Here is a 19412-nt window from a genome sequence, read left to right as displayed (position 1 = left end):
CTAACAGATGAGAACTATAGTTTATGGTCTTTTCGGGTGGAGGCGCTTTTGACCTCTAGAGATGTATGGACCTATGTAACTAAAGACCCTCCTGACCCTGTAACTGATGCTTGGTCGAAAGGAGATGCGAAAGCCAGGGCGATAATTAATTTGGCAGTCAGCGACCAGCAAGTAGCCTATATAAGGAATAAGAAAACTGCCAAAGAAATGTGGGACAGTCTTGCAGCAGTGCATGTTAGAAAAGAGTCAGCGTCTGCATTGACGTATTTCAAGCAGTTGTACCAGACGAAGTTGCAGCCTGGTGGTGATTTGGCAGCACACTTGAGACGTCTGGAGGCAATACGCGGCGAGCTAATTCGAAGGGACATGGAGATACCTGACATTCAGTATGTTTTTATCATCCTTTGTTCCCTTAATGAGGACTTTGATGGTATAGCTAGCCAGATATCTGCCGTTCCACCAGCACAATTAACTGTGGAAGGGTAACGGCAAGATTAATGGGCGAGCTGGACAGAGGGGAGGCTTGTGCCATAAGCACTCCTATTTCCGGAAGTAATGAGGGACGCCACATGCAAACTTGTGGTGATACGACTGCATTTAAAGCTGCCAAGCGTTGTTGGTTCTGCAATAAGCAAGGACATTTTGCAAAGGACTGCAGAGCCAAAAGAAAGCAAAGTACTCCCAAGACTGTTTCTGTTCGTCAGTCACGGTCGTCAGCCCAGCAGCCGACATCGTACCGTAAAGACAGAAACGAGCCGCGAGCTTTTCATGCTCGGACAGCAGATCGTAAAAGAATTAAAGGTGCCAAGTGGAATTCTTTTATTGTCGACTCAGGAGCGTCTCAGCACGTCTGCAACGATCGAAGCTTGTTTATTTCTTTCGAAGAGGAAATCGGTAATGTACATTTAGCCAATTCACAAGTCCTGCAGTCGCTTGGCAGAGGTACTGTTAAACTTGACTCTTTAAACATTACTATAGCAAACTGCATTTACTGCCCATCAGTGGACAATTTATTATCAGTAAGGTGTTTTGCTCGTCAAGGCGCATAACTGTGCGTTTCTTAAATTCAATGTGTGAGTTTTTTGAGGGGAACAAACGTCTATTGTATGCCCGGGAATCTGATGGTTTATATAGGCTGTATTTTCACACCTACTCCCAATCGCCTATAAATTGCAGAGCAGCACAGTCAAGCCAGGGGTTGAGGAATGTGAGGCCACACTCCGGGTGTGTCCACGAGGTGCACAGACTTCTGGGACACCTGAATTTTGCTGATGTAATTAAGACAAAGAATATTGTTAATGGCCTCAACTTAAAACCATGTAAATTCTTTATGCAATGTCTATCCTGTTGCAAAAATAAGATCAAGGTTGCACGCAAGGGTAGGTGCTCAGATAGGAAAGTAACTGAGCCATTTGAGCGTGTACATTGTGATTTAGTTGGGCCACTCCCACCATCATTAGGAGGTTCTAAGTACTGGCTTACCCTAATAGACCAGTATAGTAGATATTGTTGGACTTATGCAATAGCTGAAAAGTCCCAAGCATTTGAGAAGTACAAAGTTTTTTGCAATTGGGTAAAAACACACTTTAACAAACCAATTAAGAACCTGTTTTCTGACCGGGGTGGGGAATTTGTTTCTGAGGATTTTGAGAAATTCCTGGAAGCGCAGGGGACTACTCATGAGTTATCTTGCCCCCGAAGTCCCTGGCAAAATGGGCTTGTTGAAGTTGTGCAGCGTGACCTGCAGGCAGGGGTTAAAACTTATCTGCATGATGCTAATCTGCCCAAAGACTTTTGGGCTGAAGCGCTTAATGCTTTTTGCTTTGTTAGAAATCGAAGTTATCATTCTGGTTTAGATGTCACCCCCTATGAGAAGCTGTTTAAAAAATGCCCTAATCTGAAATACCTACGAATTTGGGGTTCAGATGTAATTATGCATTATCCCGCTAAGCAGAAATTGGGTGAGCGTAGTGTTCAGGGAAAATTAATGGGCTACCAGCAGGGGGCGTACAGAATTTACATACCAGCAACTGGCAAATTTCATATTACCAGAAGCATGATACAAACTGTAAATTGGAATGGAGTTGCTGTTTTCCAAGATACTGATGGTATAAATGAAACTGAGGAAGAGGAAGCAGGAGCAGCAGCAGCAGGAAATGGTGCTTCTGAATTAATGGGAGAAGACAAAAAGCCTGTTGAATCTGATAATTTGTTTGATGATTTAAAGTTACAGGCACCCGAGGGGAGGTTAGATTCTCTTGAGTTTTCTGACCGTGAGCTTAGCCTACAGGCATCTCTTCAGTCTGACAATGATGGTTTGCAACCTGAAACTAGTAGTTCACTTAGTCCTGTTAAGTCTGAGGAGTCTGACTCTCCTTCCGGACTGAGATGTTCAGATAGAAAGAGGCAGAAGCCACAACGATTTGCAGATGAACATTTTAATACTGTGTATGCCAATAAGGCGGTTTTTGAGCCAAAAAGTTACAATGATGTTCAGAATTTACCTAAGCACCAAGCTGTGAATTGGTATAAAGCTATGAACTCTGAGATAGCTTCTTTAAAAGAGCATAACACTTGGTCTCTTGTACCACAAACCCCAGATATGAGACTTATAGATTCAAAATGGGTTTACTGAGCTAAAATGAATGACAAAAATGAAGTTGTAAGGTACAAGGCAAGATTAGTCGCTAGAGGTTTTCAACAAATTCCAGGTGAAGATTATGATTTGTGTTAAAATAATTGCAGGGGTGTGTCTGGTATGGTGTTTTGTTATAACGGTTGTCCTTTTGAATGGAAGTCCCAGACACAAACCATTATTTGTCTCTCCACAACAGAGAGTGAATTATGTGCATGCGTTCAGGCCACTAGTGATATAGAATGGTATATGCAAGTATTTGCTGACCTACAGATGCAAGTAACACTACCAGTGATAGTTTACCTTGATTCCCAGAGTGGACTCGCTATCCTATGTTCAGAAACCAATACGCAGCGCACTAGAGTCTTAAGATTACGTTTGCAATTTGTAAAGAAACTAATTGCTGATGAAATGGTTGTATTTGAATATATTCCAGGTAACAATCAAATTGCAGACATTTTTACTAAAGCACTTCCAAAGGTTACACATGAAAAACATGTACAAAGTATGCTTTATGTTTTTGTTCCACAATGATGAACCGCAGGGGAAATGTTGAACTGTTTCTTTAAATCTAAAGGTTCATCATTGTTTCACACAATGTGTATACCTTTAAGGGGCCAGAGCAAGGGCCAGAGTAAACTAACGAGATCCAGCCTTGCAGCTGTGAGGCATAGCAGGTGCTGCTGAGTTGCATTGATTAAGCTGTGTTGGGAATTGGCCACAGTATATAAGGAGCAGCACCTAGCTCTGCCATTTTACCCTGGGGATGGGTTGGTGGTTGGGTCGTGTTTGGTTGTTGATGTAAATGGAGTTTTTGTTTTTCTTATTAAAACCTTGTCTAAGTTATTTTTGAGTCCCTTCTTTTTAATGCAAGCTCTCCCCAGCAAGCTCTCTGCGCTACTATACTGTGAAAAATCAACAGTTCCACCTGACTTGGATGCTATCTCTGCTATTTCGGGGGCAATTCAGAAGAGCTTGTTTGACAGAATCGGAGCAGCATTCAGAAAGTTCAGATGTGGCTGTTCTGGCAGTGTTGATCCTGTTGTTGTTTAGTCATTTAGTCGTGTCCGCCTCTTTGTGACCCCCTGGACCAGAGCACGCCAGTCACTCCTGTCTTCCACTGCCTCCCGCAGTTTGGTCAGACTCATGCTGGTAGCTTCGAGAACACTGTCCCACCATCTCGTCCTCTGTCGTCCCCTTCTCCTTGTGCCCTCCATCTTTCCCAACATCAAGGTCTTTTCCAGAGAGTCTTCTCTTCTCATGAGGTGGCCAAAGTCTTGGAGCCTCAACTTCACGATCTGTCCTTCCAGTGAGCACTCAGGGCTGATTTCCTTCAGAATGGAGAGGTTTGATCTTCTTGCAGTCCATGGGACTCTCAGGAGTCTCCTCCAGCACCAGAATTCAAAAATATCAATTTTTCGGCGATCAGCCTTCTTTGTGATCCAGCTCTCACTTCCACACATCACAGCGTATTGCTGTGATAAAGATGAATGTATTGCCAAGAATGTTGTTTTTATTCCAGACATTGCAGATCATTGATAAAACTGACTGCTTCAAGAAGTGGCAGAAAGACATATCTAGATTTGTTTGGCAGGGCAAAAAGCCAAGGATAAAATTTAAAATATTAACGGATGTAAAGGAAAGAGGAGGCTTTGCCCTACCAGACCTGAAACTTTACTATGAAGCAGCAGCTTTTTGGTGGTTGTAGGAATGGCTACTTCTTGAAAATACAGATATACTGGATTTAGAAGGATTTAATAATGTGCTTGGTTGGCATGCATATCTATGGTATGACAAGGTTAAAGTGCATAGAATGTTTAAAATGCACATGGTCAGGAAAGCATTGTTTAACGTTTGGATTAGATACAAAGACCTACTTGAAAATAAGACTCCAAGGTGGTTGTCCCCAATGGAAGCAAAAGCACTAAAAAAAACTCAATATGGAGGCTAATTGGCCAAAATATTGGGAGATTTTAGAACAAGATGGAGAAAAATTGAAATTACAGAGTTTTGACAAATTAAAAAATAGAGTCCGTGATTGGCTTCATTACCACCAGATAATGGAGGCTTATAAAATGGACAGAAAAATTGGCTTCCAGGTGGAAAAATCAAAATTGGAAACAGAACTGTTAGAACCCAAAACTAAGATTTTGTCAAGAATGTATAACTTGCTGTTGAAATGGAATACACAGGATGAGGAAGTGAAATCTGCAATGATTAAGTGGGCACAAGATGTTGGTCACAATATAATGCTAGCTGACTGGGAACGGTTATGGACCACTGGTATGAAATTCACGGCATCTAATGCCTTAAGAGAGAATATTATGAAAATGATATACAGGTGGTACATGACACCGGTCAAGCTGGCAAAGATCTATCATTTGCCCGATAATAAATGCTGGAAATGTAAAGAAGCTGAAGGTACATTCTTTCACCTTTGGTGGACGTGCCCAAGGATTAAGACCTTCTGGGAGATGATCTATAATGAACTGAAAAAAGTGTTCAAATACACCTTCCCGAAGAAACCAGAGGCCTTTCTCCTGGGCATGGTCAGCCAACAGGTGCATAAGAAGGACAGGACTTTTTTTATGTACGCTACAACAGCAGCAAGAATACTCATCGCACAGTATTGGAAGACACAGGAGTTACCCACGCTGGAAGAATGGCAGATGAAAGTCATTGACTACATGGAATTGGCAGAAATGACTGGCAGAATCAGAGACCAGGGAGAAGAGACGGTGAAAGAAGATTGGAGGAAATTTAAAGACTATTTACAGAAACACTACAAGATAATGAATGTTTGATGACACCAGATTGAATGTAAAAGGTTATTAGTAAAAAAGAGTAAAGAAAAAGATCTAAATATTTAAGATATAAGGAAATGTAATTATATTAAGATATTAAGATTATGATAAAATCAAACTATGACAGAGGGAAGGAATTTGCTGACAGAATATACGATCTGGAATACAGAGAAGGGAGGTCTGGGGAGGTCGGAGAAACAAGTTAATGCAAAGAATACAAGGAGACAAAAATTGTTTTTAATGTTGTTTTTTTTGCTGTTGTGTCGCTGTGTTTTTCTTTTCTGTTTTTCTTCTTTTGTTGTGCTGTCTTTTTTCTTTTGTTGTTTTGTATTTGTTGTAAAATCCAATAAAATATTCTTAAAAAAAAAAAACAGAATTCAAAAATATCAATTTTTCAGCGATCAGACTTCTTTGTGATCCAGCTCTCACTTCCACACATCACTACTGGGAAAACCATGGCTTTACCTATATGGACCGTTGTCGGCAAGGTGATGTCTCTGCTTTTTAAGATGCTGTCTTAAGTGTTGATGCTAGTGTTACCGGAAAAATCTGAGGGCTCCCTTGGACAAAAAGTAAAGACACCAACCAGAGTAAATTGGAGCAAATCAGCAGCCTGTAGGCTTGGCCTTTATTGTACTGTTGCAGCAGGGTGTTCCCCTCACTCGCAGGAGAGAGGAAAGACACAGAAAAATGGTGTGCAAGACCTTATAAAAACTTTTGAAATTCCCCTCCTCTAGGTCAAGCCCACCCCCAGAAACATCATGCATACATTACAGAAAGGAGGGGTTGAGGGAGGAGTTGTGGTGGTAACCTGAGTGTCCTGTCACCTGGCTGGTTCCCCTCTTTCCCCCCTCCCATGAGTCATTTTCTGAAGACAAAGGGGAGCTTGCAGTTTCCTGCCCCCTGAGGGGAAATCCAATCACTGTTCTTTTGTTATAGTCCGTGTTGAATCCATTCGTGTATTCAGTCTGTTGTGTTGTTGATGGTCTTCTGTCTGAGACCATCAGGGTTGGCATAGCAACTGGGCAGGGCTCCTGTGGATGTGCTGCTATGCTCAAGGAATTATGGTGGCCTGTATCAAACCTTCCCCATTTTGTAGTCCTTCCTTCATGGAGTAAAATAAAAGTGAAACAGTGCAAATCTGATGTATGGTTGATTTTCTATGAATTTATAACAGAAGTGTAGCGTATGTAGTGTGTGAGTGTGAGGTCTGTACAAACTGAATGATGGGGGGGGGGTTCCTGCTACACTAGGCCTCACAATCTGCTCGGTCCTGTGGTTCTTCTTTGGCTATAGAAGGATCTTGTTTGCCGCCAGGCTAGGTGTTCTTGCGCCCCTGGCAGAATTGTCCAGATTGCGCCCCCTAGCCATGGACAAATAAGCTCTTTTTGCTTCTCACCCCCCCCCCCTCAAGTCACCCTCTATTTAAAACCATTTCTTATGAAGCAATAATCGATACTTATATTTATGGACATATTTTTAGCCGATTTTGCGCCCCTCCCCCAATTGCCTGCACCCTGGTGGGGGCCCACCTCACCGCCCCCTAGCTACGGTCCTGCCACCAGGAAGTGATCCCCTTGCAGTCGGCTCCATGCGACACAAACACAGTTCGGTGCCAATCACCTGGTGACAACCCGTTCCCGCTGGGGCCAGAGGTCTGACCTTGGATGTCTCCAGGACACAGGATCAAAGCTTGTAGCATTGTATACACATGAAGAAAATGGAAGGAGGAGAGTTTTTGTCCCTCTCTTAACATTAGAACTTGGGGACATCCAAATGAAGCTGAATATTGGGAGATTCAGGAAAGAGAGACGTCTGATAAGGACAAAATCTTGGGGTGTGGTACTTAAACTCTCCCCCCACGTTGCTAGCCCTGGGGGTTTGGAGTCTGTCAGGTTCAAGCAAGAGACCACAGCCAGGCAAATGGAAGCCAAACAGCGGCTAGGAAGCCAGGATACTTCCTTGTTGCAACAAGGTTCCCACTCCCAAGCAAAACAACAAAGAAGTCCAGAACAAAAGGCATATGGCTTCATAAAAGTTCCCACTATTTCCTGTAAGATAAGGTTACCAGACGTCCCTGGTTCCCGGGGACAGTCCCCAGATTTGCAAATCTGTCCCCAGGAAACGTGGCAGCGGCAGCCCCAGCAGCCCGGAGCCAGCCTGGTAGCGCAGTTGGCTCTGGCTGGCTCCAGGAGCTGCTCATTGGCATCCGCCATTTTTCCTCGCTGGAAGTCCCCATATGATGTGTCTTGTGCGCAACCCGTCATATGGGGACTTCCAGGGAGAAAAATGGCAGGGGCCTGCAAGCAGCTCCAGAAACCAGTCATGGTCCACTGCCGAAGGGGAACCGAGGTCTCCTGCCCCCCCCCCTTTGTTTTGACTGATCGAGGGAGGCTCGGGAGTCGCAGCCGGCCAGCTGTTGCCCGGTTTTTTAAATTCTGCGCATTTATGTTTCACAGGGTGTGAAAGAAGGGCTTTGCACTTTGATACAATATGCCTGTGGTCTTTTGCCTCACCATCCCAGCTACTGACTCCCTGTTGCTACTCAGCTTTCAAAAAAAAAAAAGGGCCCCCAGATTCATTGGAAAAAAACTGGTAACCATAGACATTTCTGCCCCTGTTTACACACACACACAAAGGGGCGGCTCTTGCTGTGCCAAGGTGAGATCCCTTCCACGTGCCACGATAAGGTGGGCGGGAGGGGGCCTTATCAGAAGCACTGGCAGCCCCGGTAGCAGAGGCAGGAGGTGGCTGGCACCTCAGCACCAAAGGAAGAGGACAAGAGGCCGAGGAATCAGCTCCGCAGACCCTCCTGTGCCGTCAGGTAAAAGAGACCCCCCTGGACACCCCCCCCAAGGGAGGCCCATTGCTGCCCTTTCCACAGGCAGCTGGGGGCAGGCAGAGACCAGGGACCTCTCTAGCCAGGGCTGATCCTTTAAGGAGAGCCTGCAGGATCAGGCCCGGGGCCCAGCCAAATCAGCCTCCTGTTCTCACAGTGGCAGCCAGATGCCTCTTGTGCGAAACCCCCGGGAGAGACCCTCCCCTCTCGTCTCACAGCCTCCAGAAAGTGGTCTGGAGGAGAATTTGCTGCCTCTGACTATGGAGGCCAAACAAAGCCATCTGGCTACGGGGGGGGGGGGGATATCAGTGAGGACCCACTTTTGCCCTCGGGGGGGGGGGGGGTGAGAGCACCAGACCAAAAACAGGCCAGGGGACCCTTTGTCCGGCTCTTCTTGGGGTCACAGACCCCCACCTAGAATGGGGAGCCCTTTGCCCATCTGGTGGCTCAACCCTGTTCAATATCTGCACTCTTCGGATGGAAGGAAATGACTTTCCCTGCCCAAGGGTTCTGTGTAAGCCAGAGGCTGGCCTGCTTCCTATGCCGACAAGAAACGGTGTCAGGGAAGTTTCTGCAGCCTCCCCTCCATGCACAGCCTGGGCAGCCGCCCCCCACCCCCACCCCCCAGGGCTACGTGAGGCAGGCAGGATCCTGGGCCTGGCACTGCCAGCCACTCCCTGGGGCTGCCCTTGAAGAAGAAGAACCGAGTCACTTCCAAGCCTGTGCCAGGCAGGGCCCCGACTCCCCGCTCCCTGCCCGCCCTTGCCAAGCGCCACAAGGGCAAGGCAGCGCCTGGGCTGCTGCGAGGCTGCCAAGGGCAGGTCCTGGGTGGCCAGGAGAGGCAGCCATGGCTGGGGGGGAGGGAGGGGTGGCATCAGGCCAGCCCCCCTGGGCATTTCCCCCTCCCTCCCAGCTCTTGTGGGGCTGGAGCACAAGGCCAGGCTGAGAAATGTGTGAGGGGTCTCTCTCTCTCTTTAGGCCACACTCCAACTGGGGGGCTTGGACCCAAGCTTCCATCTGGGTTCACAGATTTCCCTCACCTGTATTTCAGCCCCTAAGCCAAAGACTCGCCCGGCAGGGGCTGAGAAAGGCTTGACGGCAGCCCTGGCCAACGCGGCTGATGGGAGCTGCCAGCCCAGAGCATGTGAAGAGTGCCTCGTTGGCCAAGGCTGCCTTAGGACTTGGCCTCAAAGACTCCAAGGCGCCTTCCTTGGACCAGGGATTCTCTGAGCATGCGCAGTGGGGGAAGAGAGACGGTAGTGGATCGCTGCTCTTCTCTGACTCGCAATGCATTAGGACAAGCATAGGCAAACTTCAGCCCTCCAGATATTTTGAAACTACAATTCCCATCATCCCTGACCACTGGTCCTGTTAGCTAGGGATGATGGGAATTGTAGTTCCAAAACAGCTGGAGGGCTGTAGTTTGCCCATGCCTGCAAAAGCCTAATGTCCTCTACGGGGACAGAGATTGGGGTCCCAGCCTCCCCCTTCCTAAAAAAGGAAAGTCTTTCTTTATGCAGCACATGGTTAGACTGTGGAACTCCCTCCCACAGGAGTCAAGGATGGGAGAGAGCTATTGGATGGCTCCTGGTGATTCGGCTCTGCCTCCCCGCGGCTGGGAATGGCAAGAGGGGAAGGGGCTCCCGTAAGGGGCATCTGGCAGGGAACTGGGGGGGGGGGGCTCTCCTTCCGTGGAGGCTTTTAGCCAGAGGTTGAACGGTGGCTCTCCTGACGCAGATGCAGTCAGGGGTTAGACTAGATGACCCCGGTCCCTTTCAGTGATAGTCCTGGCCCCGATCCCGCAGGTCTTAAGAGAGGGCTCCCCTCTTGCCGGCCTCCCTGACCCGCGCCTCTCTCTCTCTCTCTCTCCCCCTGCAGGCTCCCGTCCCGCCTGCGGATGGCGCTCTTCTCGCAGTGCCTGGAGCCCACGGGCTTCCTGCAGTCGCTGCGCTCCCTGGCGCTGGGCGCGGCGTCGCTGCTGCGCGGCTCGGCGACCCCGGAGGAGGCGGCCTTCGTGCGCCGCGAGCTGGCGCTGCTGGAGCGCGACCTGGCCGCCGGGCCGGGGCTGGCGCTGGACGGCGCGGGCGAGCTGGGCGCCTGCGAGGACGGCGTGTCGGTCGCCTTCGAGCAGCTGGCCCTGGCGGCGCGCGCGGCGGGCACGGCGTCGGCGGCGCGCGAGGCCGAGCTCTTCGTGGCCGCGTGCGCGCGCGAGAAGCTGGAGCGGCGCCTGCTGGCCGCCTGGCGGCGCGTGCAGGGCTGCGGGGTGGCGGCGGCGCAGCGCCCGGTGCTGGAGCGCGCCGTCGAGGCGCACCGGCCGCGGAGGCCCCAGATGGCGGGCGTGTGCCAGAAGCTGAACGCGCTGCTGGGCGCCGGGCTGCTGTGCCTGCTGTGCCAGGCGGGCCTCACCCAGCGCGACCCGGCGCTGCTGCTGGCCGTCTGGGAGGAGCGCGTGGGCGCCGCGCACCGGCGCATGAAGGAGGCGCTGGCCGCCTGCGCCCGCTACTTCCCCCAGCAGGCGCGCGACGACGTCGAGCGGGCGCTGGCCGAGCTGCCCGCGGTGCCCCCCGGGCCGGCCCAGCTGGCATCCAGCGTCCTGCGCAAGCTGGAGGAGAACTACGACTGGCTGCGCTGGGCGGTGATGGCCTGGCAGGAGGGCGGCGCCGACGGGGCGGGCGGCGGCGAGGAGGAGGTGCTGGCGCAGGGCAGCTTCGTGGCCGCCCGCGCCCCCGGGGGCCTGCACGTGGTGGCCTGCTACGGGGAGAGCCCCGGCGCCCTCGACCGCGCCCGCACCCACCAGCTGATCGGGGAGCTGGAGTGGAAGCTGCCCAACCCGCCCCCCGAGGTCTACGCCAGCCTGGAGGCCGAGCCCGCGCGAGCCGCCGGCTACCTGGCCCGCCGCCTGCTCCAGAAGCTGGCCGAGGGCCTGGGGCCCGGCGTCACCCTCCTGGTGGTGCCCGGCAAGCTGGAGATGAAGAGCAGCTTCCCGCAGGCCGCCAGCCTCCGCCACGAGTACCGCCACCGCCTGGCCTCCGGCACCGTCTGCATCTTCGGCTGAGCCCCGCGGAAGGGAAGCCCCCCAATAAAAGGCCCTTTTGCTACGCCCAGCCTGGTCTCTTGCACTGGGTCAGTGTTCCCCGCACTGACTGGCAGCAGCAGCGCCCCAGGGGTCTCTGCCAGCCCTTCCTGGCAATGCCACCGTTCAGGATTGAACCCTGGACCCTCCCCTGCCCAGAGACAATCCTGACCTGGCTGCTCTCTCAGCTCAGGGGACTCAGCATCCGGCAGCTGAGGGTCTTTCCAGAGTGGGGGGTGGGATTCAGGCACATTCCCACAAATACAGGTTGCCCTGGGAGGGGGCACCTCTGGCACAGGAACCCGACTTGACCCAAACATTTTGCAGTGAGGAAGGCGAGAGGCGGACTGGGAAAGGGAGGGGGGGCTCTTGCTGGGATGAAGGGGCAGCAAACACGTCACCTGGAAGCCCCCTCAGCCCCTCCAATTCCAGGGCGGGGAGACCCAAGAGATCAGCTGTAGCCCCCCCCCCCCAAACACACAGGCAGACGGTGGGCACCAGGCAGGGGCTTTTATTGGGTGCAGGGGGGTCAGGGCTCCCGGTGAGGAGGGTGGGGGCTGGTGGGTCACCTCAGGAAGGGGCCCTGAATCAGAATTCATTACTACGGTCACAGGTCAGTTCCGGGTCACTTACAATATCAGGAAAATCATAAAACACAACAGGGATACATTGAATTGCAATTGGGTATAACAGAGACAATTCAGATATAGGAGAAGTTAAAAATATATATTGATCACTAAGATATAACCTAAAATTATCATTTAAAACCTTAATCATTTTGCTGGTACAGCTTGTTCCCTAAGTTTTATGGCAGTCTCACAGAGGAAGGGGCCCTGCTATTCATGCCTGGGGAGCGGGGTGGGGGGGTCCCCCTTGCCCCTTGCCAGGGGGCACCAGAAAACATCCGCAGCCGCGTTCTGGGCAGGCACGGGCCCCGGGGCCCCCAGGAGATGGTCCACACTCCTATAGTGGTAGAAGTTGGGCCCCTGGAAAAGGAAGACCCCCTGGGGGGTGCAGAAGGCGCTGTCCACGTGGCCGTGGGGGGTGGCCAGCGCTGGGCCTGGCAGGCGGGGGCTCCTCTGCAGGTCCACCAGCTTCATGGAGTTTCCTGGGGGGAGGAATCGGGTCAGGCCCCCAGTGCCAGTCCCTGGAGCTGCCTGCAGAGCCCCCAACCCTCTTCTCCCTGCCCCCACCCCTCAACCACGCAGGGCCATTCTGGGCGTCTGGAGGGAGAAGACCCCCCCCCTCACCTAGCCAGAGACCCCACCCAGAAGTGAGTGGCCATCTCCTGCCCACAGACGCGGCTGTGCCTGCCTGCATGTGAGAAAGCAGCCTGCCTGGGACTCCTGCCTGGCAGCAGCCTGGACTGGATGACCCCTGGAGGCCCCTCCCAACTCAGCCATTCCAGGATTCCCAGGCCTGGGGGGCTCAGCGGCTCTTGCTTGCCTTGAGAGGAGTCCCGTGGAGCGTGCGCTGGAACGCAGGAAGCTGCCCGACGGCAAGGGAGAGTGCTGCTGCATCTCCTTCAGTGCTGTCTGCACAGGCTGGCAGCTGCTTCCCAGGCTTTCAGGCCAAAGCGTATGTGGGGAGCTACGGGCCTCTTTCCTGGCACTGAGCGCCTGGGTCTGGGGGGCCCTGCAGCTCCCGCTTTGCAGAATGAGCCCCTCCCCGCCCTTCCAAATACCTTGAAAGACGTAGAGGTGGCTGGAATGAGGGCAGGTGAAGGCCGCATCCACGCCCGGCAGCCCCAGCTCTTCCTGCAGAGGCCGGGGGTAGCCCTCCACGCGGCTGTAGCCAGAGCCGGCCCGGAAGATGGTGACCTCAGAGCCCTGCAGGCGAGAGCGGGAGGGGGAAGCCGCCAGTCCCACAGGGTGGGGGACACCCAGCCGCCTCCCAGCCCCTCAGGCACCTTCCGTCTTCTGGCTCAGCCTCTGACTAAGGCCAGCTGCAGGGAATGGCAGGCGGGAAAAGCGGGGTGGGATAGAGGACCTTTGGGGGTCCCTGCCTTCCAACTCTTCACTTCTGTGATTCTGTGCTGAGCTGGGGTCCCCCTCGGGGGGGGGGGGGCTTCCCATAATGGCTGCTGTGGGGGCAGCGGACTGGACTGGGTGGGCCCCCTTTGGCCTCAACCAACAGCCAGGCTTCTCTGGGAGGGGGAGTTTCACTGAACAAAAGCCCCCCCCCCAAAAAAAATCATAGCTGCCTTTTCATTCTCCAGTTGCACTGGAGGGGGGTGTCCATTTTTGAGCCTCCCTATGGGAAGTGTGGGGGCAGATGGTGGTAAGAGATGGGCAGGGGCCAGAGGCTTAATACTGGGGGGGGGGACACCTGCCTTCTGGTGGGCAAAGGAAGAAGAATCCCTCTGTAGAGGTTCATTCATCCTATGAGAGGTTAGGGACCCCCCCTTGAGACTCCATGGCTCCCTCGGGCCTCTCAGGCACCATCTTCTGGCCAGACCACACAGGTGGGGGACAGAGCTGACCCTTGCCCTCTCCAGGGCTGGTGCCCATTCCCATATTCCTCATGACAAGGGAGGTGTATCTTGCCTTCCCCCCCCCCAGCTGCTCTGCTCCCCATACCTGGATCAGGTAGAATTTGTCCTCCCAGCTGAAGGCCGCGTCCACGTCCCCCTCCAGGCCCTTCCAGGTGTGGCTGAGAGGCCAGGCATGCCAGCCGTCGCGCCAGGAGTCAACGCGGAGATACTGCCCCCCTGCCAGGAGGGTAAATGGAGGGGGGGGGTTCATGCCTCCAGCTCCCTGGGGTGGGTGGGCAGACAGCCCCCCAAACCTCACCCTCCCGTCTCAGCCTGGCCCAGCCCCCTCCTCTGCCCAGTGGCAGTGAGCCCCCCCCCATTGCCCTGCCCCCATCATGCCAGGGTGTCCCTGCTTGCTCACCGCGGAAGGCATAGATGCGCCCCGAGTCGTCCGAGGAGAAGGCTTGGAAGGGCTCCCCGCTGCAGGGGTCCATGGCTGCCCTGAGGGTGGCATTGGCCTTTGCCTCGTGCCCGTGGCCTGCCAGGGGTCAGGGGGAAGCAATGCAGAGAGAGAGGAGCTGAGAACAGAAACTCCCGGGGGGGGGGGGATTGGGGCCCTGAGTAACAGCCCTATCCATGGGCAAAAACAGCTCCTGAATCTGACTGCCCCAGAGCCACAGCCGGGGCCCCAGAAGGGCAAAGGCTGCCCCACTGATCCCCCACCACAGGTGAGACAGTATCCTTGTCTGAAGTCCTTTTCCAGGTGAAGCCGCCCCCTGCCTGCCCCCATCCTCATCCATGCGCAATTTGGCCTGTTCCCCTGAGGGCTGTTTGACAGGGGGGGCTTGCAGATGCCCCCCACCCCAGGGCCAAAGGCAATTTGGATTGTGAGCAAATTGGCCCAGGGAGAAGCAGCCACAGGCCTCTTGCGCTGCCCCCTATGCCAAGGCCTTGGAGTTGGGCTCCAGAGGGAGTCCCAGCTGAGCTCGGCCCATGCAGCCTCCCCACTCCGGCCTACGGGCCGTCCAGCTGGCTGGGCTGCCACAAGCTGCCCGGTTGAGTGGGCATCCCAGGGCAGTTGCTCCTTGCCGGCAGGCCCTGCGCAGCTGCCACAGCCAGGACCTGCCACTCGGGGAGAAGGGTGCCCAGGCGCCCTGGTCTCCCCAAACCACAGCTCCTCACAGCCCCCTTTGGCTTCTGTGGACTCTGGCACAGCACATCTTGCAGGAGAGGAGGGGCTGTTTGCTTCTGGCACCCCCAGATTCCCTCTTTGCCATTTCCTCGCATGCAAGTCTCTCCCTGACCAGCCCCACAGGGTCGGGAGGCTCAGTGGGGTTTGCGCCTGCTGGCTTGTGGGGGGATCGATGTTCCCTTCTCAGAGCAGCAGGGATGTGGGGGAGCTCACCTCTTCCCGGGCAGCGCATGAAGTAGTCCCTGGCATCCCGCGGGTACTTGGGGGGCACCTCGCCCGTGACAGGGTCGAAGCGCAGGAACTGGATGCCCTGGAAGCAGTAATAGCGCTCCAGCCAGCGCACGGCAGAGGAGCAGTTGGCCACGGCCGGCCAGGAGCGCCGCTTCACCATCCCCGTGGTCAAGTCGTAGGAGAGGACCAGGGGGCCTGCGGGAGACGGAGCAGGGAAGGGGGGTCAGCGGGCAGACAGAGAGTGCTAGAATTGCTGAGTTGGAAGGGACCCCCAAGGGGCATCTGGTCCAACCCCCTGCAGTGCCCAGTGCCCTGGGCCCCATCCAATGCGAAACCAGACCCGACCCTGCTTAGCTTTGCAAATGTGCCGGCAGTTCTACTGCTGCGCCACTAGGAGGTGCTTGTGCTCGGGTCCCGTGTTGAGCATCTGGCTGGCTGCTGCCAGAAGAGGGTGCTGGGCACCCTTTGGCCTGATTCTGCCACAGCCCGGCTCCCCTTCTGTCCCCTGGTCTCTCCACTGAAGCTGCCTCTGCAGTCCTCCTCCCTCGCTGAACTACATCTCCCAAGATCCTCCTGGGGGCGCAGCTTTGGGGAGGAGTTCTTCCCCCCCTTGCCCTCCTGCCTGGGGAGCTGGAGGAGCCCCTGGCCTGGAGTTTCAGGGGGATGTTCTGGGTGTTGCAGGAATTTATGTATAGGTTGGGGGGGGGGGTTGCCCCTCCAGCAGATGTCATGCACATGCAGCCCACTGCCAAAATCAGCACCATCACTTTTGTGACTTTTGTGATTTGTCCCCACAAAACACTTATTCACAGTTTCTTCCTATCTATTCAAAGGGCCTTTGCTGTACGATACCAAATGTAAGAATTCGCTGATAAATGCATCTATGTACTGGCTCACTGGGAAAACTTTGGAAATTCATCTAGACCTGTGAGCTCAGCTCCTCAGCAGCCCCTCTGCCTGAGGGATAATCCCTGGCATCCTGATACCTGAGTGCCAGACAGGTAGCCATTCCAGAAATAACAAACCCAGAGGAAGACAAAAGGGTGTGATTGACTTGGCTGGGAAACAGGGAAATGTGAATATCTCTTTTGTGACACTCGATGGGTGTTTGGTGGAGGGCAAGGGGAACCATGGGGCAGGGTCCAGGATGCTCAGATTACTGCCACCAGACCTCCCCTTTCATGATGTAACTGTGATGTATGAGTGATGTAGTTTTTTTGGGGGGGGGTGTAACATGGGGATTAGCAGCTAAAAAAAGTTTCTGTTCTCTTTTGTATGGGGCTTCCATCTTGTTCCACCTTGTGGCAGGTGGGAGTTCTGTTGCGACGGTCTTCAAGAAAGACCAAGCCGACTGGCTGATGTTTTGCTCTGCTATTCCTGGCTGGGGTCCTTGTTTTTTGTCCAAGGGAGCCTCGGATTTCTCCGTTAATATGGGAGGTGGCTGGCCAGAGTGAGTTCTGTCCTATCGCAATAGCTATAATCTACGCTGGTCCCTAAATCCGGAGGCTGGACTCAGAAAAAGTTTCCTTGGCTCTGTGGGTAATTCAAAAGGTGCTTGTTCCTCACCTGGGTGCCAAACAAGGTGGTGCAGAGATGAATTCTCCCCAGGCTGGGAGGCTGCTTGGCCCTCTGCTGGCAGGGGGGGCTTGAGCCAAGATTCCTGCATTGCAGGGGTTGGACTAGAGGACCCCGGGGTCCCTTCTTCCGCTAAGACCCTCTGCTTCCACCCCCTTCTTCCCAGGGGCATCTGGCCCACCTCCTGGGCCCCTCAGCCTCACGCTCCAGCTCACCCTTGAAGAAGAGGACGGTGGCGGCCGCACACTCCTTGGGGTGACACTCGACGGCGGCATCCAGGTGCCTAGGCACCCCTCTGAACTCTTCCTCGATGCGCCGGGGGAAGCCGGGCCTCAGCTTGCCCTGGGCATAAGCCCAGACCCACGGGCCCTGCAGGGAGACCAGGGCACACCCTCCATCTCAGCCAAGGACCAGAGGGTGCAAAAGGGGGCTGCCCCACCGTCTCCCTTCCCCAGGCACCCCTGGGTGGGGCAGCTCAGTGGGGGAGAGAGCCCGCCCACCCCCCTTGCCTCCCCATCCTGCCCCCGGCAGCCCCCAGACCCCGTCCCCACAGCACTGGGGTGCCCCACACCTTCCCATCCAGGGCACAGAAGCCCCCCTGGCTGGAAGGGCCCTCCTGCCTTGCAGATCCGCTGCCCCAGGGAAGGTTAGGGGTTCTTTGGTTGGGGGCAGTCACCCCCCGGCCCCCCACCTGGAAGAAGTAGACGTTGTCGTGGGCGGCCGGCTGGTCCAGGTGGTGGATCCTCAAGGCAGCATCAAGGGGCCCCTGGATCTGGGGCCAGGAGCCGTTGAGGGGCTCGGCTGGCCCACTGAAGCCCTTCCAGACCACGTCCCCTGGGGAGGAAGGGGAGGCTCAGCGGGAGGCACCTGCTGCTGGGGCCCCCGGCTGAGCCACTGGGGGGGGGGGCTGACCTGGCATCTTGAGGTCGGCATCCTGACCTTCGTGGCCCCACATCTCACAGAGACCTCCCCATAGCAACCCCTCGGCTAGCGCACCCAGCCTCCTCCTCACACCCTGGGAAGAAAGGGGTGTGTGAAGGCAGTGGTGGAGCTTCAAGGGAGGGGCAGAGAGCAGACGGGGGGTGGCTGGTGCTTGTCATGTCCTGTGGGCGTGGAGCACCGCCTGCGGGGCCTGGCACCCGGGGGGGGGGAGGCGTGATGACACCCCATCGTGCCGCTGGCGGTGGTGTTCCTCCGCCAGTGGGTGCAGGGAGGCGGGTGCGAGGTGCAGGCTACCTTTGAAGAAGAGCATGTTGCCTCTCTCGTCCAGCGTGATGGCGTCAAAGCCTTCCTGGTTGGCACAGCGCCTGGCAGTCTCTGGAAGAAGCAGAGAAGATTGTGATAGATCACCAGCTAACCATTGCGATACACCGATGTCTCACGAGGTCTGAGATAAGGATTGAGCTATGGAGAGGCCCTGGCTGGCTGCATGGCTTTCCTCACATGGTGATTTTTGAATAGCGCACATAATCACATCATTATTCACAATATATCACCAGGTCAAAAACTATGAAAGCAAAATCACAATATGGACTTCAAACCAGTTTGGGATGATATATTGATATACCAGCCAGCCCTGTGCCCCCAGAAGTCAGAAAAATGCCACAAAATGTGCTCTCAGAAGGTGGTGGGCACAGCCAATGCCTCTCAGGGGGTTTATTTGGCTGCAATTCCCGCACTTGATGACCCCCCCAAGGCCCCTCCCAGCTTTGCAATTCTCTGATTTTCTGCAGCGCCTCAAGGGGGGATGGGGGCAGCCAGGCTGGGAGTGGGGCAGGGAGACAGAAGGGGGTCCCAGAGCAAAGGAGGAGCAGGACCTCTGGAGAAGGTCCCATTGGCAAAGCCCACCTGTGTCGTTGAGCGGAGGCTGTGAGGCCGAGTGGTGCCAGCTGCTGCCGCCGGTGCCATTGAACTTGCTGCTCCCATGACCCCTGCCAAACAGAAAAGCCAGGTTAGCACCTGGCCGTGGGGCTCTGCAGCAGCCGTGGGGCCCCAGCAGGGATGCTCTGGCAGAAAGAGCCCCCTGCCTGGGCCAAGACAGAGCCCCAGCCTCAGGCCAGCTCCCCCAAGAGGACGTGGGGGCACAGTGGATGCTGCTCCAGGGGGGTCTAGGGAGAGAAGACCCCCGCAGCAGAGCCACCCCCTCCTCTCCTTGGGCCCACTGGACCCCCCATGGGCCTCATCTCTGCAGCAAAAGCTGAGCCAAAGAGAGCCCCTGCCCCATTCCGGGCACTCACAGGGGGTGGGCCAGGGCCAGGGCCCAGCTCAGGCAGAGGGCTCCCAAGGGGCTGCGCATGATGTGCTCCAGTCCACAGCCGCAGAGCCCCGGGGCCAGGCCCTGTCACCTCTTATATCAGCAGAGAGGAGGGATTTCCCAGCCCAGGAGAGTTGCACAATCCGCACTCGCCACCGTTAACTCTTTCCGCAAAAGGCCTTCGGGACGGAGGCTGCCTCTGGGGCACTGGGGGGGGGGGAGAGAAGCAGGGAGGCTCACAGAAGAAGTTGTGGGGCTCCTGCCCATTCCAGAGACGTGGGGGACCTGGGGGGGGGGGAATGTCCGGCCTTGATCTATGGCTGGCCCAAAACAAAT

The 19412-nt window shown here is 54.9% G+C and overlaps 1 protein-coding gene across 2 annotated transcripts in view; it reads right to left on the bottom strand.

Annotated features, from left to right (window-relative positions):
• HPX (hemopexin) overlaps positions 1-19192 on the bottom strand; it is a 512404-nt gene extending 493212 nt beyond the window's left edge. The window contains exons 1-10 of one of the 2 annotated variants that reach the window (XR_014510192.1): positions 19060-19192; positions 18671-18753; positions 18059-18139; positions 17514-17656; positions 17038-17191; positions 15230-15442; positions 14246-14362; positions 13931-14061; positions 13036-13180; positions 12100-12459 (exon numbers count right to left, since the gene is read on the bottom strand). Coding sequence is in view for 1 of the 2 variants with exons in the window: in XM_083436611.1 (XP_083292737.1) it covers positions 12188-12459; positions 13036-13180; positions 13931-14061; positions 14246-14362; positions 15230-15442; positions 17038-17191; positions 17514-17656; positions 18059-18139; positions 18671-18753; positions 19060-19118 (1398 nt within the window). In the remaining variant the exon portion in view is untranslated. Of the gene's footprint in view, positions 1-11846; positions 12460-13035; positions 13181-13930; positions 14062-14245; positions 14363-15229; positions 15443-17037; positions 17192-17513; positions 17657-18058; positions 18140-18670; positions 18754-19059 lie in introns of those variants that run through there. The other variant, XM_083436611.1, reaches the window with a different exon arrangement.
• Positions 19193-19412: the final 220 nt, after the last annotated feature.

The sequence above is a fragment of the Podarcis tiliguerta genome (genome assembly GCF_965153285.1).
Source record: "Podarcis tiliguerta genome assembly, chromosome: 4".
Taxonomy (NCBI): Eukaryota; Metazoa; Chordata; class Lepidosauria; order Squamata; family Lacertidae; genus Podarcis; species Podarcis tiliguerta.
This window is presented reverse-complemented; position numbering and strand designations above follow the sequence as displayed.